Below are 24,186 nucleotides of genomic sequence, written 5' to 3'. Positions count from 1 at the left end.
CAAAAGCATTCACGTCCGTGTCTGAGCGGATAGACTACTGGTCTGAAGTACTCTGAGACAATGTAAGTTTTCTCTTCAGTATCATGTTGATCTGTCTGTCTAATCAAGCCCTACCCATCTCACACCTTCTCCTCCTATTGGCTCATGCTGTCTGGCACTGTATCACTCTCAGAATTCTCCTGGCTGCTGTATGAATTAGAGCTGTAGGCTTATATGTTTCTCACCAGCTTTCTTAATCCTCTTTAAGATTTAGTTTTTCATGTTCCCCTCTCTCTCACCCTCCTCTCTTACTCCATTAAGTCTTAATAAATTCGGTATTGTGGTTGGCTTCCAGTTGTATTCCTGACTGAAATTGATAGGATTTTTCCCTCGATCAGGTTTTATTAGATTTCAGCTACTGCTCTCCAGGCTTGGAGAAGCTTGGTGAGACAGCAAATGCATGTGCTCTTAAATGTATTAAGTCATATCAAGAGCCACCCAAGTAAAGGAAATTCCTTATTTTCATTTATCCTGCTAGTAGTAAAACTGAACATTCTCTCATTGTTTCGAATGACAAAACAATGAGAGAGCTAAAAAGCTGAAACTTTCACAGAAAATTGCACTAATCTGGCTCAGAGCCAACAGCACTCTTGCTAGTGCCAGCTTCCCGCTGTGTGTGTATATCCACCCACCACATACAGTATGTCACAACCCCCATGTTATCCTTCACCTTCTCGGCTTCCAGTGGAGCAAACATGGCCGAGTGTAACTTACAAACAGTCCCTGTTATCACAACAGTGGACATGCAGCTTCCTCCAGCTGCTGGGTTTGCTTGTAAAGTAGCCATGGTGACATGGTGGTTAATGCTGTTGTCCTCCACACAAACGTGTTCTAGTCATAAATCCATAATTATATATACACCGCATGGATCTGGCAAACTAGCATAGACAAAGAGCCAGGAAAACATTGTAACCAAAAACACAGTAACTCCTCTTTCAAGGCAGAATCAATGGTGTTAAGAATTGGCACAGAAACTGAAATTTACTGTACTAACTTGCTTTGTTTTCCCCCTTTCATGCATCTTCAATGGTCAGGACCACCACAGAGCAGGTATTATTTAGGTGGTGGATCATTCTCAGCACTGCAGTGACACTGACATGGTGGTGGTGTGTTAGTGTGTGTTGTGCTGGTATGAGTAAATCAAACACAGCAGTGCTCATGGAGTTTTTAAACACCTCAGTGTCACTGCTGGACTGAGAATAGTCCACCAACCAAAAATATATCAAGACAACAGCGGCCCGTAGGCAGCGTCCTGTGACCACTGATGAAGGTCTAGAAGATGACCGACTCAAACAGCAGCAACAGATGAGCGATCGTCTCTGACTTTACATCTACAAGGTGGACCAACTAGGTAGGAGTGGACAGTGAGTGGACATGGGGTATTTAAAAACTCCAGCAGCGCTGCTGTGTCTGATCCACTCATACCAGCACAACACATACTAACACACCACCACTATGTCAGCACGAAAGGGAGCTAACAAAGCATGCAGAGAAACAGATTATTGTACAACTACAATAATTGTACAACTACAAAGTGCTCCTATATGGTAAGTGGAGCTGATAAAATGGACAGTGAGTGTAGAAACAAGGAGGTGGCTTTAATGTTATAGTTGATCGGTGTATAATTCCTATTATAAAACGGATAGTTCCGGTCCTAAAATCTGATTGGCTGAGCCGCGTTCGAAGCCGTTGTAAAATCCCCGATAAACGCACACCTAGGACCACCTCACATCATTCCATATTAATACGCCACTGAAAAGAAAAAGTTAATGTTATGTTCACCCTCATGTTGCCTAGCAACACTGTTAATCGAACTACCTTGCGTCGCAGAAGAATGCTTTATTGTAAGTTTATACACAATAAATACATTTATGAATTAAATATTGTTGTATTTATTGTATTTTATGTTGACCACCGTTTTATAAAAGCAATAAGCCACTCGAGACCGTGCGTTACTGCTATGATTTTAGCACGGGAAAGAAGTTTTAGAAAGAACATCATTCCCGTGCTAAAATCACAGTAACGCACGGCCTCTTGTGGCTTATTGCTTTATTTTACCCCTTTACTCTACACTTAATCACCTAAAATGACAAAGTAAAAATATGTTTTAGTGATTTTGTAATTAATTAAAATGTTTAACCTGAAATCTTACCCACAAAAGTATTCAGACCCTAGGCTGTGGCTCTCTTAATTGTGGTGAGGTGAATCGTGTCTGCTTTAATGATCCTTAAGATGTGTCTAGAACTCGGTAAGTCCACCTGTTGCAATTTAAGTTGATTAAACACAGTTTGGAAAGCAGCGACAGTGCTACCCACTTAGCCACCGTGCTGCCCTAAATTTTGACTGTATATTAATCAGAACAGTGGTTAATAATTCAAATATGTATGTGACATAAATTATAATATGTGACATAAATTATAGGTTCAATAGACACATTTGGCTGGGTCTGAGGGAGTGTACTGTAACAACTGGAACTGGAACTGGACTAGGTAGACAAAAGAAATCAGGAAGAAATACATTTTCACACCAACCTATTATGTTACTGCAGTTGTTTAATTGTTAGTTATAACATTCTTGTTTGGTAATTAGTCAAATTATACAAAAAAATCCAAATAATTCCGAACAAATTGACTAATTTAAGTGGTACTATTACTACCTATTAAACGGATCCACATTGTACAGTGGTACATTGCCTCCAAGTGGTAATTTGTGCTATAGCAGTAAATGTTACTTGTGTGGACGTTGCAGTGGCAAATAACAGAAGGTGTTTATGACAATCATTCATTACTCGAACACACTGCATAATAACAGTTTTAAGTTACAACAACCATGAACTTTGGAATTAACAAACGGGACTGAAATAGATTGCATCAGTTCAGGTCCAAAAAATTATGGCAGATTATTTTTAGATGACTTATAAGTAGGTGTCAGCCTTCCAAGCTGGTAGGGCACTGGTTCATGTGTTTAATTCTAAGGACACCATGATTTGCACTTCTTCATTTTCACTACCAAATAAAATAACTGCCTCGCCTCCACAGTTACATCATATTTAGGGAAACTTGAATTGCTATGGTGGTACTTTCATGGTTATATCGTTTGTACCTTAAAGAACCTAAAATAAGTGGTTTTATCTTTAGAAAATCTGTGAATTCATATATTTGACCCTAAGGGCCAGTGCAATACCTACGAGGTTAGATTCACTTCATTAGTACCAGGTTTAGCAACAGCCTTATTCTAAGCAGTGGTTTGTGATATGTACATATTACTGTAACAGTAATAATGTGTGTGATGCTCATGTATTTTGGTTTAGTCTTTAATGGTATTGGAGCTTTGAGTTTGAGCAATTAATTCTCAGCTAACAGACCTGACCATTTTATTTTCGGCATTTAGCAGACACTTTTATCCAAAGCAACTTACAGTACTGTGACAGTATTGTCTAAGCAATTGAGGGTTAAGGGCCTTGCTCAATGGACCAACAGTGGCAACCTGGCAGTGGTGGGGATTAAACCAGTGACCTTTGGGTTACCAGTCCTATACCTTAACCAGTAGGCTACAACTGCCCAGTACATAATATTGAAATATTATCTCAGTTTTGTGCAGGGCAAGGCCAGAAACCTATCCTAATTTTTCATTCTGTAAAATTACAGTAGATGTCAAGATATTAGTAACATGCTTTGAATTTAAAGCTTAATGTGGTAAATGTATAGCACATATGAGTATTATTGAGGAAAGCAGGAAAAAATCAGAGTACAGTACCATCTCTCTCTCTACCTGTATATCATCCTAACTCCACATACTGCATATTAACATACTCGTCATCTTCAAAACTAACATCCAAACTAAAACATTTTAAATAAAAAATAATAATAATAATATGCTGTTTGCTTTTTTTATTGGATTGATACAGCACATTCATACTGACAGCTTATTCACAATGAATGTTTCTATTCATTAATTAGTTTTAGGTTTATAAATAAATAAACAACAGTACAGTGAATTTAAATTCTAGTAAACACTTTTAAAAGTCCAGTGGTACCTTGAAACTCAACGTCATTTGGTTCTGGGAGTGGCGTTGAGTTTTAAAGGTGTTGAGCTTCAAAATATTTTTTCCATAAGGATGTATGGGAAACCTGTTACTGTGTTCCGTGGTCCCGTGGAACTGCATGTATTTTAGGTTAATGTAAAATAATGTTTTTTTGGACATTTATACCTGAAAATAACACAAAAACACAGAAATAAAATTGATAAATAACTGTGGCACAAAACTTAACTTGACATATTGTACTAAAACAAGTGGAGAGAACTTATAAGCAGTAATAATTAAGAGAGGTTTAGTGTTCCTGTGTCATAATTTTAATACGTCACGTTGTCAAGTTAAGCTTTTTTTTAACAATGTGTTTTAGACACAGATACATGTGGATACATGTTCACACAAATACAGATTTGTCTTATATTCGCACTTTGATTACGTCTTACTGCACTGCTCAAGTGAAGCACTGAACAAAGTGGCTGTTCACTGTTAATTTGAAATGAAATAAATCAATTTTTTTTAAAAAGGGTGAACGTGCTGAGTTAAAAGGAGAAGTTGAGTTTAAGGGTACAAATTTCTCGACGAAGGGTGTTGAGTTTCAAAGATTTTGAGTTTAGGGAACGTTGAGTTACAAGGTACCACTGTATTATGCTGGTTGTAAAAAAAAAATTAACAAGCCAAATTAATAAATAACTTTCCATTCATCTTATAACTTGGTATAATAAAATACCAAGATGATGGATAAAATAAAATACTTTTTTTTTGACATTTTATTTTTATTTTTTTTATTTTGTCCGGGTCCTTGCAGGGAGATATGAATAATAAAAGGGGAAAGAAACTTCCAAAGGCGAGTACATTTACATTTAGCAGCCGCTTTTATCCAAAGCAACTTACAGTACTTTGACAGTATACTGTCTAAGCAACTGAGGGTTAAGAGCCTTGCTCAAGGGCCCAACAGTGGCAACCTGGCAGTGGAGGGGCTTGAACCAGCGACCTTTCGAATACTAGTCCAGTACCTTAACCACTAGGCTACAACTGTTAAGGTACTGATGATTACTTACATAAACTAGTGCTAATCAAGAAAGTATCTTAATGAAACATTAGTTATATGGAGTGTTACTTCCTACACAAGAACAAACATTCACGTTGTCTGTTGAACCACCGCTTTATAGTGGCAAGGGTCGCGGTGGGTCTGATTCTTTGGGCGAAAGGCAGGAAACATCACGGACAAATCGGAACATGATGTTCTATATGTTAAATGTAAAGTGTGACGTTTAATAAATGATCATAACAGTTACATACAGCTTGTATTTAAGAACGCCAAGGTTATGAACATTACTAATGATATGTAAACATACAGGGCGAGGCCTTCCTAGAACGGAAGCGGAAGCTCCGCCATCTGTTCCCACCAAGCAGCACAAGGGTCAACATTTGCATAGTAATATTACAGTACATGAAAATAATAATTATTGTTTGCCAGTCAGTACAAACAAAAGAATGTTATAATGACATGGTACGTTTCTAAATGCATTACAACGTCTATAAAACAGCACACTCTCAGAGTTGTCGTGGGTTATTATTTTGACATACTATGTAGTACGATAGCATTTAGTTTTGGAGTATTATGAGTTCATCCCAAATGTATTTCTGTATCTTGCTGTAGTGCACTATCTAGGGTGTAGGTGTTGTTTACGTCACAGCCTCTGTAGTGCACGGATGTAGGGAGCCAGGAGGGATTTGGGATTTTCTTCATGGCCCCTGTATTGCTTAATAGAGCTGTGAAGTTTCGCTACCGCTGTACACTGTCCACCTCCTCAGTGCTTATTGCTGCTCAGCTAAATGGCTCGTTTTAAAACCATGTTGGGACACAATAAAGAAAAGTTCGGTTTCTGAACCTGACGGCACCGGAGTTTGACGGTAGGTAGCTCGTGTTTTGCTAAGCTAAAGCGTTAGCCTGTGAGACCAGCGATAAGATCCAGGCAGCGTTACTTTATCTGGAGCTGGCTCGCTAACTAACTGAGTGTCCGAGCACTGAGACACGTTTAAGGTAACGACTGATTTTAGTTCACCTCTAGGAGCCTTGTCATTTATATAAATAATGAATAATATTGCTAATTTCTCTTCTTTCTCTTATTTGCTGGTTTGATTTGTTTGATTATTCTGCTAGTTAGCTTTGGCTCGGGTGATCTGGGTGGGAGGCTAGCTGGCTAAAGTCAAGAGGGTGTGTGTTGTCTGATTAGAGGATGTCAAACGAATTCAGCCGCTGTTTAACCGAGTTTGTCCTAAAGTTCGTAAATCTGTGGACTTACAGTTTACATTCAGTCATGGTTTATTCGCATTTTTTATCTTCATTTAGCTTGTCCATGTTAGCTAGTTGGCTAACGTTAAGTGTTCCCGCTAGCCGTGTGTCACTGTCACCTACTTGAAAAGTCAGTTTTATCCTCATGTGTTTTAGTTCCCTACGATCTTATTTCATTCATACTTTTAAAACGAATGAATGATTTTCTCATGTTGAGCCTTTATAATACGCCAGATTGCTGTGTTTTTGTTATTGTTAGTCAACTGTTGCTTCTAAGGCCACTTGTTAGCTGCTCAGAATGTTACAGTTCAGTTAAACTCTGACTGCTAGAAGACTTGGATGGGAAATCCATTATTCATTAGTTTGTCTTAAGGAAAATTAGGATCTGTCTTATTTACCAAAGTTTGTGGGACTTTGACTGGGGAATCTCTGGATCGACTGTTATCAGGGTTCAGGATTATGCAATCATTAGTTACACACTGTGTCATTTGCCACTCCTTAACTGTCTTCAGTCATTGACATTTCTACATAGTGACTTACAATAATGACTGAATACAGTTTAAGCAATTGAGGGTTTCAGGGCCATTCGAGCGAGTTAAGAGCCTTGCTCAGGGGCCCAACAGTGCTAGCCTGGCAGTGGTGGGGCAGATTTCTAATCACTAGTCCAGTACTTTAGCTACTGAGCTACCAGTGCCCTGGTCAGTTGGTTTATGAAACTGCAGGAATATTCCTACCTTTAAGTTACAAAGCACTATATTGGGAGTTATGCTTGTATATCCCAGTACATGAAAACATAAACAAGACTTATTTAGTGCAGTAATAACTACTGTACAGTCAATTGTGATGTTACATTGTAAGACATTTACATTTTCAGCATTTAGCAGACGCTTTTATCCAAAGCGACTTACACAGTGAGCGGAACACGATGAGCAATTGAGGGTTAAGGGCCTTGCTCAGGGACCCAACAGTGGCAACTTGGTGGTGGCGGGGTTTGAACCGGCAACCTTCTGTTTACTAGTCCAGTACCTTAACCACTGAGCTATCACTGGCCCCAAGACCAACATTGACCAACATTGTGTCATTTAAAACTAATGACATCTGAAGTACTTCTCAAATCGGATGCTGCTTCTTATTTTTGAGTACATGTGTTTCAGCCACAACAATTGCTACTAGGTGTAATAAATGAATTATATATAGAAACTTATTTGCTTGCAACTTTGCAGCAGTGGTTTAGGGAAGGCCATTTCCTGTTTCAGCATTATTGTAGGGCAGTTGTAGCCTAGTGGTTAAGGTACTGAGCTAGTAAGAAGAAGGTTGCTGGTTCAAACCCCACCATTGCCTGAGCAAGGCCCTTAACCGTCAATTGCTTGGACTATATACTGTAAGTTGCTTTGGATAAAAGCGTCTGCCAAATGCTGAAAATGGTAATGAAAATATGTGTGTGCCTGTGGACAAAGCAAGATCTATAAAGACATAAGGAAAAGTTTGGGAAACTCCAATGGCTTGCTGAGAGCCTTGACCTTGAGGCTGTGTTGATACCAGTCTCAGTGTCTAGCCATACAAATGCTTTTGTGAGCATAGCTGCCACTCTGTTTTAATGCAATTTGTTTTGTCCAACAAGTTCATGGTCAGGTGTACAAATAGAATACGTGTAGAGCTATTTATGGAACTGGACCCACTGTGACCCTAACCAGCATTAATATAAAAAATGCTTGTTGTTATTGAATCAGCACTTTAAGCTTGTAAATGTTTAAACGGCATGTAGCAGACGCTTTTAATCAAAGCGACTTTCAGTTGTGACCGATTACAATCAGGGTTAAGGGCCTTGCTCAGGGGCCCAACAGGGAAAACCTGGCAGTGGTGAAGCTTGAACGAGCAATTTTCTGATTACTAGTCCAGTACCTCAACTGCTGAGTTATCACTGCCTCCTCCTTTATTAAACTTTAGCCAGTGAACTCTACTTCAGTAATAATACCTTGTCTTTTGTCTATGGATGCTGTGAAACATTACCAATATCAAAATACAGCCCTTTTTTTTGAGACTGTTCTTCGCTAATACTTTTTTTAATGCTTTTCTCTAGTTTTTAATTTTCCCTCTAACCCTTCCCCTGGGCCCTGATGTGGCCGTGCAGAGGTTCAGAACAGCGGACAAGCTGAGGAATAAGAGTTCTGGCACAGCGACCTGCAACTACGCACACAAGAAAGACTGAAGTGTCCAGGTAATGAGCCACCCATGCTCATCACATTAACATGTACTCCTTTGGCCGAGGCTTTTTTTCCACTGGAAACTTAAACTGTACGAGAATCCAAACAGAGCTGAGCAGTTTGAGCTTAATTTAGGGTAAACTGAAGGAAGGGGTGTTAGACTTCTTTCACATAATGGGCTCCATAACTACATTTACAGTTTGTTGGGAGCCAAGGCATAGATAATAATTAAAAAGTAAATAAATAAAAGAAATAAACAAGCCATAGTAAAAAGACTTTACTTAATGACTCATTGTGTCCAACAAATTGTGAATAATATTTTTAAACTGCTTTAAATTTCTCTCTGTAACACATTTAGTATAATCTGCAACCTACAAAGATGACAATTACTGCTAAAAACTGAACAGTAGGGCCGCTCAGGTGGTGCAGCGGTAAAAACACACGCTGGAACCAGAGCTGGATCTCGAATACATCATATCGAATCTCAGCTCTGCCTACCGGCCAAGGCAGAGTAGCCACATGAACAATGATTGGCCTGTTGTTCAGATGGGCGGGACTAAGCCGGATGGGGTCTCTCTCTCATGACTGGTGCAATTACGACCTCTGCTGGCTGATTGATGGCGCCTGCACAGAGATGAGAAAAGAGTGCTCTCAGGGTGTGTCTCTCTGTACACAATGCTGAGCTGCACTGCACTCGTCAAAGAGTAGGTGATATGATGCATACGGCATGCTGCCCACGTGTGGGGAGGGGCATGGGTTAGCTTTGTTCTCTTCAATCAGAGAAGGGATCGGCATTGGTGGAGAGGAAGCATGATGCAATCGGACAATTGGACGCGCTAAAAAGGGAGAGAAAGGGGAGAAAATGCATAAAATATATAAAACAACTGAACAGTAGATTACTACATTATTGTTACCCAGTATTATAATTTGTCCACTTTTACTGCCCCAGCACTGAGTTTTTAAATGAATTTCTCCCCTCATGGTTAAACCAATCGAAAACAAGTTTAATGCTTAACTTCAGAATTTGACAAGTCTTCCCTAGACTGTTTGACACCATTGCTTAGAGTTTTTGCTTAAGTGGATCTTTAAAGATCTTTAAAAAAACCATTATCAAAAAGCCTTAACATCTGTTTTATTAATGCTTCAGCGTGGTTACAGCTGCTGGTGCAGGTTGTACTTCAGTTAAGTTATAAATTTAGTGCTTGGTTGGTTGGTCGGTCATGTTTGTGACTAAAGACGCTTCAGCCTGTGCCATTTCATTATGTTAGAATTTAATTTGATAAGAATGACATTTACTATAAGGGGTAGAAAACCCAACCTAGACTGTGAAACACTTAGTGATTGGAGCTGCTTGATTTGGAGCATGAAAGTATTAGGTATTAGGTATTGGTATAATGCATGAAAGGTCATGAAAGCATGGGTTTAATGGTAACAGTGTAGCACAAAAGTTTGGTTTAAACTCTTTTATGTGTTATCATCTTTTTCAAACACTTCCCTCTGGCAGAAAGCTCAGGTCAATCAAAACAAACACAACCAGACATGCTAACAGCCTTTTCCCCAGAGCTTTAACACTTCTTAACCACAGTTGTTCCCTTGGTTAAATACTTGTTAACAGTTGGTTAACTGGTCTGTTAAACAAGTTACTATTATGTGTATTATGATGTGTATCACTAAAACAAATTCCTATGTATAACATACCTGGTGAAGTGTTTCTGATACTGATTTTCTTTTTTAACCACCGGCGCCAGTTTTACATGTAATACTATATGAAGTGGCCAGAAAGTGGTCATAATGTGCCTCTAACGCTATGTTGTTTTTAAAGCTTTGCTTTCTGAGTGTATCATTATTATTTTAAAATAGAGCTCAGCTGAAAAGTTCCACAGTTTTTTTTGTTAATGCATGATCATCCTGCAGCACTATTTGTTAGGTTCACATCCCAGATCTACCAAACTGATACACTCTCACACTCAGACTCTATTATCACTTGCATTCTTGAATTTTTTGCACACTATTTCCTTTTGCACACCATATGTTAGTTGCTGTATAAAACATACACTGTTACTTGTATTTCAAAGTTGTTGTTGTTTTACTCAGTTAATGGTTGCCAGTTTATTAGCCAGAATTTTGTTTGGTTCAGCGCCAGCCCATGTTAGGATTTTATTGACCGTTTTTATCTTCTAGATTTCACTGCAACTGATAACCAAACTGTTACCATGTCGACCTCATCGCTAAGACGACAAGTGAAGAACATCGTTCACAATTACTCTGAAGCAGAGATAAAGGTGGGTGGTTGCTGTCTATTACTTATTTTTTAGCTTCCGTCCAATCCAAATGGCTTTACACTCAGCTCTGTTCCATAAGCTCATTTGTAGCGGAGAAGAATCCAGATTCAAGTTAAGTTTTAATGTCAGTATGTACAGCAGTGTTCCTGTGAAGGAAGTACGGTCAAAATTGATAGACGCCGTGTATTCAGTATTGTTACTGCACACCTTTCCCTGCAATTAAAGTGTCTCTATGTGCGTCAATTGCTCTTTTGAGAAATGTAATGTGACGTTTAATCAGAAGAATTCATCAAGTTCTAATTGCACATATCAAAATCCCAACCTGCAGTTCATGTTTAAGTATGTGCTGTTTTTTCATGTTAGTATCGCTTCTGTTTTTCTGATCTATATTTATGACCAGACGACGCAGCGGCGTAGCTGCTAAGCTCCAGGGTTTGTGAGGAGTTTCATGTGTTTTTCCTGTATTGTTGTTGGGTTTCCTGTGAGAACTGTGAGTTTTCTTTAAGCTTTTGGAAAAAAATATGCAGAGGAGCAATTGGTGACTTCAGAATTGCTTGCTGGGTGTGTGTTGCAATATGATGGATTGACACTCTGTAAAGGGTGTGTGTGTCTGCCTTAAGCCTAGTGTTTCTGACCTCCTCTGGGCTGCGAACCTTTGGTAAATAATGAGTAAATATGAATCAGTAACATACACATTAAACAATAGTAATTTTAATTTGAGTCACTCATGTGGTTCATGAGTTCTACTTAAATATGCCTTAAGGGTGGCATGGTGGCTCAGTGGGTAGCACTGTTGGCTCACAGCAAGAAGGTCCTGGGTTTGAGTCCCAGGTTGAGCGGCCCGGGTCCTTTCTGTGTGGAGTTTGCATGCCCCGGTTTCCTCCCACAGTCCAAAGACATGCAAGTGAGGTGAATTAGAGATACAAAGTTGTCCATGACTGTGTTTGACATTAAGGACTTGAACTGATGAACCCTGCGTAACCAGTGTATGTAAAACATCACTATTACATAATTAAATAAATAAATAATATGCCTTGATCACAAAAAATGACATTTTCTAAGCAAAATACTTTAATTTTGTTTGCTTCAAATGTTTTTTTTTTTAATGGAAGTGTTTTAACCTGGCAGGAGTTTAGACAGAAAGTTTTTGAATGTCTTTCTAACTGCATTTTTTTTCCTTTTGTATGCTAGGTCAGGGAAGCGACCTCCAATGACCCTTGGGGTCCGTCCAGCTCTCTGATGTCAGAGATTGCAGACCTGACCTATAATGTAGTGGCCTTCTCAGAGATCATGAGTATGGTGTGGAAGAGACTCAATGACCATGGGAAGAACTGGAGACATGTTTATAAGGTCAGGACTTCACCTAAAGCCAAATGAACTGTGCACCCCCTAATTTCTGAAACAGTCAGTGGGTTAAGACTCTTTTTTTTAATAATCCTGCCTTCATATTTTTAGGCTATGACCCTTATGGAGTATCTGATAAAGACAGGTTCAGAAAGAGTGGCACAGCAGTGCAGGGAAAACATTTACGCTGTCCAGACTCTTAAAGACTTTCAGTACATAGACAGAGATGGCAAGGACCAGGTAAGATAAACCCGCACACACTGACCGGAGGTCGAGTTAGACTCTGCAGATATTAATTTTCACAGCAGCTATTGAGGACACACAGTCACACACTAACATGTTTCTGATTAACGAACCACTTATTTAGACATGTGTTAAATTCAGACAAACTGCAGTGTTTTATTACAGATGCTAAAGTATGACATTTCTACATTTTTCACCACTCGTCATGAAGGTTATCTGTAGTCATGAGCAAGGAAGTGTGATCTTGTGCTCACCGACTTTGTCAGGCTGTTTGTGAGGGCCGAGACCCCACCAGTGCTAAGATTTTAAGCTCGCAAGATTGAATCACAGCTCTGCTATCGTCAGGCTTGGTGCTTACACGCAGACGTGATTGGCTGACGTCTGCCGGGTGGGAGGATAGAAGAGATTCCTCATTGCTGCTCATTAATTCCTCTGCTGGCTGGTCAATGGTGCCTGCACAGAGACCGGGAATATCAGTGCGAGACTCTCCATACGCAGTACTGATTTTTGTATGAACCAGCCTCATACAGGTGAAATGAAGTGGTTGGTTGTGTCACACGTATCACAGGGGGCATGTGTTTGGTGTCCTCGCGACGAGACAGTTAACGGGCCAGCACATTGGTAGGCTAATTCCACTACCACAAAGGCTATTGTGTGGACGAGGCTGAAGTAACTATGAAGCAGATCACGATGTCATCAGCTAGTGTTTCTTCTTGTTGTCTCAAAAATGGGTTCACATGGTAAATAATGCCATTTAAAAGAAAGTTGTGTTTTGGCACTCTTCTATATTGGCACTACTATAAATATTGCAGGTAGTTATAGAATACCAGTTAGTGCATGGTGCAAAAATGATGAATAACTGTACGATCTGAAGTTGTCACATTCACTCTGAAATCACAACATGTTCCACTCTTTCACCTATTGCACATACATCTCAGCTTAACAAATGCTTAGGCTAGCAGGGCCAGACGTGTAAGCCTTTAGCAAGGGAAAGTTTTCAGTTGGCTCTAACTGTTGCAGCCGTAGAAAGCCCCACAACACAATCAAAACCACAGCGCTTTAAACTTTAGGACCTTCTGAAAGCCATTTCACATAAATCTAGTTCTCAGACGCCTCAGTAAGCAACACAACATCCAATATTAAAAATCTTTAGTCTTAGGGTAGATTTTAGCTCTGAAAGGCAGATTGTGTCTAGAGCTGTATTGAACAACTGTCTGTGTTCAGGGGGTCAACGTACGCGAGAAAGCCAAGCAGCTGGTGACGCTCCTGAAAGATGAGGAAAGGCTACGGGAGGAGAGGATCCATGCGCTCAAGACCAAAGAAAAGATGGCACAGACTTCAAGTGGTAAGTCAGCCCACTACATCTAAGCCTTCACTTACCTGATGAAATTAGCAGCTGCTCGTTGTAATGAGAGGAGCTGGCCTTCAGCGGGTCATGAGCTGGCGCACCATGTCTGGCCACTTTAAAGAATGAATGCTTTTCCAATCATAAAGCCTAGCTGTTTAACCCCCAGCATCTTCGGCTCCCTCGGCTCCTACTTTAGGACTGCAGTCGGGCTCGGAGGCGGAACAGGCCTGGCCACAGAGCTCAGGGGAGGAGGATCTGCAGCTGCAGCTGGCATTGGCTATGAGCAAGGAGGAGGCGGAGCAGGTAAATTACTTTTTTAATCAGCTACAAGCCCTGCCGACAGGTAAGGATGTCTGACTTTATTAAGCCAAACACCTTACTGATAGCTATTAAATAGATATTATGAACATTAAAAGTATTCAAAGTTCCCCAACCACTCATTTAACCACAGTCACTGTCAGTTGTCCCCTGACAAAATGATTGAATAACTTTATTAGCTTTTTAGTTGTTGGATTGTTAAATATTATGTGCCTTAAAAGTTGTCATGTGTTCTATACTTTAAAGACATTCGATACCATTTCTAGTGGTAATGCAGCACAGCTTCTGTTTTTCCAGTTCCTAACCTTTCACACTCCACACCTTCTTGCCTACACATTGTCTGACATAACCCACCTTTAGTGATTGTAGGCTAGTGTAGGGATCATAGCTACCAAGCTTTCAAACACAAGTCTGCACTCACTCATTTACTTTTTACCTTCACCCCATCCACCCCTCTCCCTCAGACTAGTGCTGACCCACTGGAAGATGCAGAGCTGCGCTTCGTCCTTACGCTCAGCGTGGAAGCTCAACAAGAGGTCGGGGGTGATGCCACTCCTGGATTGTAATTTCGAATCAAAGACAAATCTCTGATGGAGGCTTGGCAAATTGTAGTCGTCTTATTTTAGACATCAATTAGAATCAGCTGTGTAAACACAGCACAGCATAAATCAAAAGAATAATCAAATTCCAATGGTTCCAATGATTTGATAACAATGTAGTTGTTCAATTTGATTCAAATTTATTTTAAATTTCTGTAATTATTGTTGTTGTATAAAATGAAAGCATGCTATCAAACAGTTCGTAATTGTGTCCTGATTATTGTTGAACGTGTGGTTCAAACACCCATGATGCCCATGACATTTTTGTCACTGTACTAATGTCATGATGCCGTGTAATTGGCAGGAAGAGCGACTGCGCCGGGGAGATGACCTGAGGCTGCAGATGGCCATTGAGGAGAGCAAGAAAGAAAAGACTAAACCAGAGGAGGTCTGTTTAGTTCCTTTCATTTTTTTCATTCTGGAGGCTGAACTGCTTCTGCTCAATTAAAACTTGCTAATATAAAGTGTTTTATATTTTTATGGGATGCTATCAGCTTGTCAGACCATCGACTAATGACAGTCAGATACAGTTACGGTGTATGTTTGTGTGTTTAATGCTCTCACTCTCTCACCCTCAGTCCTCTCTAATGGAACTAAGTGCAGCAGACCCATGGGGAGCTTCAGCAGCTCCACATGCTTCGAGCTCCTCTGGTCCCTCTCCTCCTCGGTCTGTCACGCCTGCCTCAGCTGCAGGACCATGGGGCCACACTGACCCCTGGGGAGCAGCATCCCCTGCCTCTCCACCAAGCTCTGATCCCTGGGGTAGTGGTCCACCCACGATAACTCCCCCTCCAGACCCATGGGGAGAGTCATCCAAAGTGAATTCTGACCCTTGGGCATCCACAGGTGAGTGTAAAGATTAACCTGTTTTGAATTGCCTTGCAAGAGGGAAGCACCACACTGTGTGCGTGTGTGTTTTGTTTATTTGTCTGATTGATACCGAATTATAATAGTTTTTTGTATTTAGTAGCGTTATTCATAATGCATAGTTAGGGTAAGTATTATTTGTGTGTAAATATCTTGAAAAAATAAACCACACTAAGAAAGAATATATTACCCACACTGAGAATGCATGACTGAAGGTTCGTTTCTGCGGCTCTGTGAAGCACTTGTCATTACCAAATGTGTTTTCAGGTGCGTGATACACCGACAAGGCATAACATTATGACTAGAGATGGAAGGATCGATCGGCTATGTATCGAAATCGGCCGATTTTTAATCAAAATATGCTGATTGAAATATTTACTTTAAAAAGATAATTCAACCCGATCCCATCTGAGCCGATTCTATCAGCACATTATATAAATTCGTGGTTCACTTTCGTAAATCGTAAGCGGTTCTTGCTTTTGATGTAGATAAGAACAGAAAACGTCACAGAGCCAATCAGAGACAAAAATTTATTAATTACTAAATTCGTTAGTTCAGGATCATCTGCTCTGACTGACAGAAAACTTTCTCGGTTACCTCTCTGTGGTAATAGCAGTTTAATTAATTAATTAATGTAAAAGAGTCACACAAAATGTTCTGTAGTAGCTGGTGTTTATTTAAAACCACGACATTAATTAATAACAGTAAACACGGAGAGATGTCTGAGAAGAGAAACTTACGCTTCGCATAAAATGAATCGACTCCTGAATCACTTAAATCAATACTGTGAACAGAGCGTCTCTCTTAAAGACACACACACACACACGTCGTTGCTTTTGTCACCGGTTTATCTTCACTGTGAGCCCTATTTTTAAGGTTTTTTCAGACTGAACTGGATAACATTAAACCTGCGTGTGTGTGTGTGTGTGTGTGTGTGTGTGTGGTCAGTTAGACTAATGAAATATGTCTCCTGTGGGTGAAAAAATGAAGTGGTCAGTATCTATCAAAAGTGGTCCAAGAAAGTTCATCGCAGTTACAGGGCTGTTTTGGCTGCAAAAGGGGGACCAACACAATATTAGGAAGGTGGTCATAATGTTATGCCTCATCAGTGTATTTCAGGCAGAGTGGAAAATGCCTTTCTCTATTTTTTTTCTCAAAAATTACTTACATGATCAAACCTAAAGTGAAACACTTTGAAAGCCTTGTATAATTGAAGTGCCAGAAAAATGGTTTGTTTGAATTTTACAGGAATTCTGAATTGGTAATTTTCTGAATTAACATAAACATCTGCCAAGACACACAAACCTTCTTCAGGACCTAAAAACTTCAGGATTGTTTAAATTGATTGGTTAGAACAATTTGACTAAGTTCTTGTTTAGCTGTTTAAAAGTCAAATGATGATGCAGGGGGCAGCACGGTGGCTCAGTGGGTAGCTCTGTCGCCTCACAACAAGAAGGTCCTGGGTAGGGCTGCTAATCGCAATTTTGAAATATCGCGGAATAGATCAGCCAACCGCAGGGCATGCCAAGCAACCGCAACGCCGCGATGTTCACGTTTTTTCTTTCTTCTCTTTTATTATTTTTTTGTTGTTGTTGTTGCAGGGTCCATCTTGTATTACCCTTCGGGCGTAATAAATGTTAAATAAATTCATAATGAAGATGAGCTAAGAGTCATTTTCCCGCAACCTGTTCGCATCCGTTGCTGCTGAGTGTCAGGCTTTGTGTTTTAATGGCAACAGGAATTATAGGCAAGTTTATTGATGATTAAATTGAGTTCACACTCAATAAATACTTGTAATTTAGACTATATTTAAACAGCCTTGGCGAACTAAAACACTTAATGACGGTTAATATGGCATTGCAGCCTGCAAATATTCTCTTGCTGGCTTGCTGGAATGATTTAAATGTATTTTTTCATTGAATAAAAATGTATTGAAACGAATAATAACTTAAAATGTAGTATATATTATGTTAATTATACCTACTAAATAGATGGTTAATAGTGGCGCATTAATAACCAGGCTAGATTTGCGCTGCTCTCTAAAGTCGCATGCAGGTACAGTACACGTGTGTATTAGTGTAACAAGCACCATCAGAGAGACTGTTAGTACTAGAGATGGAACGATCGATCGGCTATAAATCGATATCGGCCGATTTTTAATCAAAATATGCTATCGGCGATCGGCGAGATTTCCCAAATGTAGCCGATCCGATCGTGTGATATATAAAGACCATGTTAAGCTTAACAGCTCAGTGGATTGATCCAGACTTTGAGCTACAAAGCACCAACCATCACATCACCATTCATCAACCATCGTACAGAAACCACAGTGAAAGCTCTTCACAACCTAAAATAACATAATTAACGTTGTGCATCATACATAGCTCAGGATCATCTGCTCTGACTGACAGAAAACTTTTAGCTCCACAGACGGAACGAGTCTGACTCGGTTACAGATCTGTGGTAATAGCAGTTTAATGAAGCTTTTTAATGTAAGAGAGTCACACAAAATGTTCTGTAGTAGCTGGTGTTTATTTAAAACCACGACATTAATTAATAACAGTAAACACGGAGAGATAACTGAGAAAAGAAACTTACGCTTCCCATAAAATGAATCGACTCATGAATCACTTATATCGATACTGTGAACAGAGCGTCTCTCTTAAAGACACACACACGTCAATGCTTCTGTCACCGGTTTATCTTCACTGTTCGTCCTATTTTGAAGGTTTTTTCAGACTGAACTGTATAACATCTAACCTGCGTGTGTGCGTGGTCAGTTAGACTAATGAAATATGTCTCCCGTGGGTGAAAAATGAATTGCTTTAGTTTTAGAAGTAAAAAAATCTCGCAATGCCGCCACACCCCCTGGTCAGGCACTTGCGCCCCACAGTTTGAACACCCACCCCCACCCCGGTTCGGCATCGGCTATCGGCCAATCGCTCTGAAAAGGAATCGGCGTCAAAAACCCCGATCGGTACATCTCTAGTTAGTACCGAGGGGAACATCGCTACCCCACTTAGATCCTCTCTGAAACCACATCAGGTGAACATGTTGGTTCTTCTAGCGCGCATGATAACGCAAGTTTAAACTCTTACAGACTTTATTCTTTATTCTATTTTTTTTTTTACCATATTTTGATTAGATGTGCATTTAAAATATTTAGCCTAAACACTTTTTTTTTCGTTTCACACTGTATATCTAGCCTAGGCTAGAAGCTTAATTTAAACCTTTTTTAATAGAGAAAAGACGCGCATCCCTGCTCTGTTCTGTATTTAACATTAAACACGCATTTCATTGGTCTTAAAGCCGTCTCATCTTTGTCATTATAAAGCAATAATATACTGAATCGTAGCCTAACAATAAAGCTTGTTTATGTAGCTCTAAAATCCAGATAAATTAAGTAATTTTCAAAAACAAAAAAAATGGCGATATTACCGCATACCGCGGTATTGAGACAGGCTGAATACCGCAAGGGAAAATTATTTCACCGCGACAGCCCTAGTCCTGGGTTCAATCCCCAGGTGGGGCTGTCCGGGTCCTTTCTGTGTAGTTTGCATGTTCTCCCTGTGTCGGCGTGGGTTTCCTTCGGGAGCTCCGGTTTCCTCCCACAGTCCAAAGACGTGCAAGTGAGGTGATTTGGAGATACAAAATTGACCTTGACTGTGTTTGACATTAAACTTGTGAACTGATGAATCTTGTGTAACAAGTGACTACCATTATATCATGAATGTAACCAAGGTGTGTAAAACATGACAATAAAATCCTAAGAAATAAATAAACAACTGATGATGCAGAAGTCCTCCATTAGTGTATTTGCCCTGCATTTTCTTTTCCTCTGTGTGTGTCTGTGTGTGTGTGTGTCTTGACGTCTGATCCTTTTGTTTGTTCCCAGCTGTGACCCCTCCTAGTACAGACCCCTGGGCCTCGTCAGTGGCTGCAGCCCCAGCTCCACTCTCGGGGTCATCTGACCCCTGGGCTGGAGAAGGGGTTGCCCCTGCCAGTGACGCCCCATCATCTGACCCCTGGAGCAGCACTAAACACAATGGCACAGGTACACAATTCCATATCCACGTAAGCTGAACTTTCACATATTCCCCCACATATTTTGGTGGCTGACCAAAATATAATATGTTTATTCGTTTTTTTTCCTGAGCTGATGACGTGAGTACTAATTAAAGCTCTAGTTACATCAAGGTTAGCAGTGAGTGAAACAGAATGTTCGATCCCCAGGTGGAGCGGTCCTGGTCCTTTCTGTTTGGAGTTTGCATGTTCTCTTTGTGTCTGCGTGGGTTTTCTCTGGGAGCTCCGGTTTCCTCCCACAGTTCAAAGACATGCAGCTGAGGTGATTTGGAGATACAAAATTGTCCATGACTGTGTTTGGCTTTAAGACTTGAACTGATGAATCTTGTGTAACGAGTCCTGTCATGAATGTAACTAAAGTGTGTAAAGCATGACATTAAAATCCTAATAAATAATAAATGTCTCTTTAAAACAATGTAACTCTTATTACAGTTTCTGCATCATTAGCTATTGAATATAATACCAGCTGGTGATAACACAATAATAAGTAATATCTTCAGGATCACAAAGAATATTTTTAATATTTAATTCATTGTTTCAGAGGCTTTAAATAACAGTCCCCCAGCCCAACATCTGCTTCCGTATCAGTTGCTCAACACGTTGGTGGCAGCTTTCATGAATTATTGAACATCCTTTTTGCCTGTGTGTGTTTTTCTTGCTCATCGTTTTCCTCATCCACTGTGTTGTAGGTGATCCAGACAGGAGAGGCTCCACAGTAACAGGCAGTGATGGGGGCGGTGGAGGAAGCACAGGCTCTCCGGTACCATTCGACCTCTCATCGCTCAGCTCCTCCCTTCCCGTTAGAAAAACACCAGAGTCGTTCCTGGGACCCAACGCAGCACTCGTGGATCTGGACTCTCTAGTATCATCAAAACCCAAGACCAGACAGACCCCACCCACTATGGCATCGTCTCACAACCCTTTTCTTCAGGCACAAAGTAGGTATTCGGAACGGGAACATTAGTAGTTTGACTTAATATTATACTCACACACCACTGGTCAAAACACTTTTTTTGGGTGGGGGGCGGAGCTGGGTGGCTTTATTTTTGCATCCTCTTTTTCTCTTAATCTGTTGTATCCAAATATTTATTCAGTCCTTTCTACTCTGGCTGAGAAGGGCCGTACTTAACAAACCCTGCCCACCAACCTGTGCAGCTTCCAACCAGTTCCTAATAGATGTACAGTATAATGGCATAAAAATAACAATTAATAGCAGTTAAATTAACAGTGTGAGAGAGCCACCAGGGTCAGTTTTAGCTTTAACATAATCTGCAGAGCCCACTAGCTCTAGTCTGTTGGTCCATACTAGACGCCATAGCCTTTATGTCCTCTGGCATCAGCAAATCTTGGTCACCCAGCAGCCTGAACATTTGTAATTTTTGCTAATATATCTGTTATTCAATGGAGGGTTGAATAATTTTGTTTGCAGTTGTAATGTAGATCCTGCATACAATGGACTTGGTTCTGAACACAGCTGCTTTATTTTTGCATCTTAAGATGATTTTTTGTGTTAGTTGATGCTTAGTTTTCACTCAGCTGTGTTTGACCGTTCCCCCTTTTATGTTTTTTTGTCAGGTCCGTCTCCTGTACCAGGCATGGCTGTCACTCCAGGCAGCACCATTTCCAGCCGGGGCGTGTCACCAACACCGCCTTCATCTTCGAACCCGTTTGGCGTTACCCCAATGGCCTCCATTTCTCCCCAGCCTTCCTCGCTGGGTCTAAGCCAACTGCGTACCAGTCCTGTCCCTCCCAACCCTATGCTGGGCCCTATGCCAGGCCTGGGAATGGTCCAGCCAGGAATGAGCATGCCAGGAATGGGGGTCCCAATGGCAGCTCCCAGCATGGGTATGGGAATGCCTTTCAGTGGAATTTCTCCAATGGGGCCTGCAGGAAACTCCATGCTGATGGGTTCAGGAGGAGTGGCTCAGCCTGCGCTCGTTTTGGGCGGGCCATCGGGAATAGGTGGAGCTATGGGTGCTGGGGGATCGATGGCAGGGGGCGGGGCTGCAGGTGCTAGCACCAATCCATTTCTTCTCTGAGAGAATACACTGCTCAGGTCTCTGACCTTCGCACTCGATCCACTTGCCATGTCAACACAGTTTTCGTGCAATTTGAAGAGATTTTGTGCACTATATTTAAAGAAGAAAAAATGACATGACGACGCATTTCAGATCCCATTTCTCCTCCCCCACCCATTTTATTTTGCTTTACAGAATAAATGAGAAGTAGTGGCACAGGGAACGATTCATTTTCATTTTAGCTTAATATCTTTTTTTGTTTTGCAGGGCTGATGTAGGCTTGTATGAATGATAAGGGCCATTCAGTGAATCCAGGTGTTTATTATTAATGATTTTACTGAAATGAAATGCTAGGTAAATACAGACTAAAAGTGAAGGACAGAAAGCTGGTGAGGCAAATTAGCCACTAACTCACTTCCTCAGAAGCGATATAAATGACAACCTGAGTGTGCATGAAGGAACGCTTAAACTCCTATTTTATGGACTAAGGGCGGCTCACCTCACTGCATTTTAGCCACAACCGATGAATATTTCAGCAGGTTTATTACTTTTAATTTAATGTGTAATTTTGTTTTCTAATTTATTATATTTTTCCTGATTCTTGAGAACAAATCAACCAAGGAGTGTCACATTGAAATGCAGCCTCTTCTGGATGGGCTGTCTGCTTTAGCATTCTGTACCCTGTGACATTGTACTGCAGACTGTAACGACAGTTCTTACACTTTTTAAGTTGCTTCAGGAAGTCGGATTGGTGTTCTTTTTTAGACATTGTGTCCAGTCGTTCCACGTACCCTAACGCTGTGCTTACTACACACACCTCATCTGTCAGGGATTTCTATCTGCATTATAGTGACACTTTACAGTGCTTGTTCATGAAGGCGTCTGCATTTAGTATTAATTTCCTAAGTTTTAATGTGACCTGGTGCATCGGGTTAAACATTTCACTACTACCCAACTTTTTTCTGATCTTTTTGGAAAGGAAAATGATTGGGGTCACTTTCCTCTATTGTGACATGAATCATGTGTTTGACAAATTTAAAATGATACAAATTGGGGACTGAATAAAAATTCATGCTGTTATTCCTAATTTACTTTTGATGAATTATTTTATATATGAAAAGATTTCTCTTATATGGGGTAAGCTCAAAAATGGTGGTGTTGACTGTGAATATTCACATTTTGAAAAAAAAAAATGAGGAAAGAATCATAGAAAAAAAAAAAAAATAATAAAAATATCATAAAATAGATCTCTCTGTGCCTTTTGTGCTTTGTCAGTTTCTTGGGTAAAAGGAATTTGTATTCAGTGTTCCCCTGACCCCCATCTTGGGTATGGTGTTCTGAGTTTGCTTTATAGTTTTGCACTACAGCTAGAATTTTGTATCTTATGCCTAGTTCACACTACACGATTTTTGCCCTGATTTTCACTTGCCGACTGGTCGGCGCTAGATTTGCAGGCTCGGGAGCAACTCGGCGTTTGCTCTGCGATCAAAACTCGTCTCTCAATCTCTGTGTGAACTACTCAACAACCCGATCCTATGTCAGATATCTGGATCTGAGTTGCCCAACTGGCAATGAGTGATATATCAAACAGCCAATGAGAAAGCAAGATACGGTGTGAGGGGAAATGCAGGGGAGGAGTGTAAAAAGGTGGGAAGGGGCATAATATAGTTTATAATCAGAATACATCGGCACACACACAAGTTTTACAGTATTTTTGACCTTATCGTTCTCTACGTAACACCAACGTTGCATTGCGAAAACTCACTATACAGGTTCTTCTCAAAAAATTAGCATATTGTGATAAAGTTCATTATTTTCCATAATGTAATGATAAAAATTAAACTTTCATATATTTTAGATTCATTGCACACCAACTGAAATATTTCAGGTCTTTTATTGTTTTAATACTGATGATTTTGGCATACAGCTCATGAAAACCCAAAATTCCTATCTCAAAAAATTAGCATATTTCATCCGACCAATAAAAGAAAAGTGTTTTTAATACAAAAAAGTCAACCTTCAAATAATTATGTTCAGTTATGCACTCAATACTTGGTCGGGAATCCTTTTGCAGAAATGACTGCTTCAATGCGGCGTGGCATGGAGGCAATCAGCCTGTGGCACTGCTGAGGTGTTATGGAGGCCCAGGATGCTTCGATAGCGGCCTTAAGCTCATCCAGAGTGTTGGGTCTTGTGTCTCTCAACTTTCTCTTCACAATATCCCACAGATTCTCTATGGGGTTCAGGTCAGGAGAGTTGGCAGGCCAATTGAGCACAGTAATACCATGGTCAGTAAACCATTCACCAGTGGTTTTGGCACTGTGAGCAGGTGCCAGGTCGTGCTGAAAAATGAAATCTTCATCTCCATAAAGCTTTTCAGCAGATGGAAGCATGAAGTGCTCCCAAATCTCCTGATAGCTAGCTGCATTGACCCTGCCCTTGATAAAACACAGTGGACCAACACCAGCAGCTGACATGGCACCCCAGACCATCACTGACTGTGGGTACTTGA

The 24,186-nt window shown here is 40.4% G+C and overlaps 1 protein-coding gene across 4 annotated transcripts; it reads left to right on the top strand.

Annotated features, from left to right (window-relative positions):
* Positions 1 to 5,837: 5,837 nt before the first annotated feature.
* Positions 5,838 to 22,754, top strand: epn1a (epsin 1a). 4 transcript variants are annotated; one of them, XM_062992543.1, is made up of 13 exons: positions 5,838 to 5,986; positions 8,449 to 8,586; positions 10,754 to 10,854; positions 12,046 to 12,204; positions 12,310 to 12,438; positions 13,666 to 13,786; positions 13,986 to 14,092; positions 14,572 to 14,643; positions 15,011 to 15,094; positions 15,285 to 15,552; positions 19,469 to 19,627; positions 20,346 to 20,594; positions 21,232 to 22,754. In XM_062992543.1, exons 3-13 carry the CDS (start codon positions 10,786 to 10,788, stop codon positions 21,693 to 21,695), a joined length of 1,881 nt encoding a protein of 626 aa, XP_062848613.1. In that variant the 5' UTR covers positions 5,838 to 5,986; positions 8,449 to 8,586; positions 10,754 to 10,785; the 3' UTR covers positions 21,696 to 22,754. The 4 variants fall into 4 exon arrangements, with proteins under 4 accessions (XP_062848613.1, XP_062848611.1, XP_062848615.1 ...); XM_062992541.1 differs by having other exon boundaries at positions 13,956 to 14,092; XM_062992545.1 differs by lacking the exon at positions 14,572 to 14,643.
* Positions 22,755 to 24,186: the final 1,432 nt, after the last annotated feature.

This window comes from Trichomycterus rosablanca, chromosome 3 (genome assembly GCF_030014385.1).
Source record: "Trichomycterus rosablanca isolate fTriRos1 chromosome 3, fTriRos1.hap1, whole genome shotgun sequence".
NCBI classification, from domain to species: Eukaryota; Metazoa; Chordata; class Actinopteri; order Siluriformes; family Trichomycteridae; genus Trichomycterus; species Trichomycterus rosablanca.
The sequence above is the reverse complement of the archived record's forward strand: the minus strand, read 5'-3'. Positions and strand labels throughout refer to the sequence as shown.

Coding starts and splice junctions, on each gene's coding strand:
- epn1a (XM_062992541.1), top strand. CDS start 10,786: ATGTCGACCTCATCGCTAAGACGACAAGTGAAGAACATCGTTCACAAT. Junction 15,553..19,468: donor TGACCCTTGGGCATCCACAG/GTGAGTGTAAAG, acceptor GTTTGTTCCCAG/CTGTGACCCCTCCTAGTACA. Junction 20,595..21,231: donor CCCTTTTCTTCAGGCACAAA/GTAGGTATTCGG, acceptor TTTTTTTGTCAG/GTCCGTCTCCTGTACCAGGC.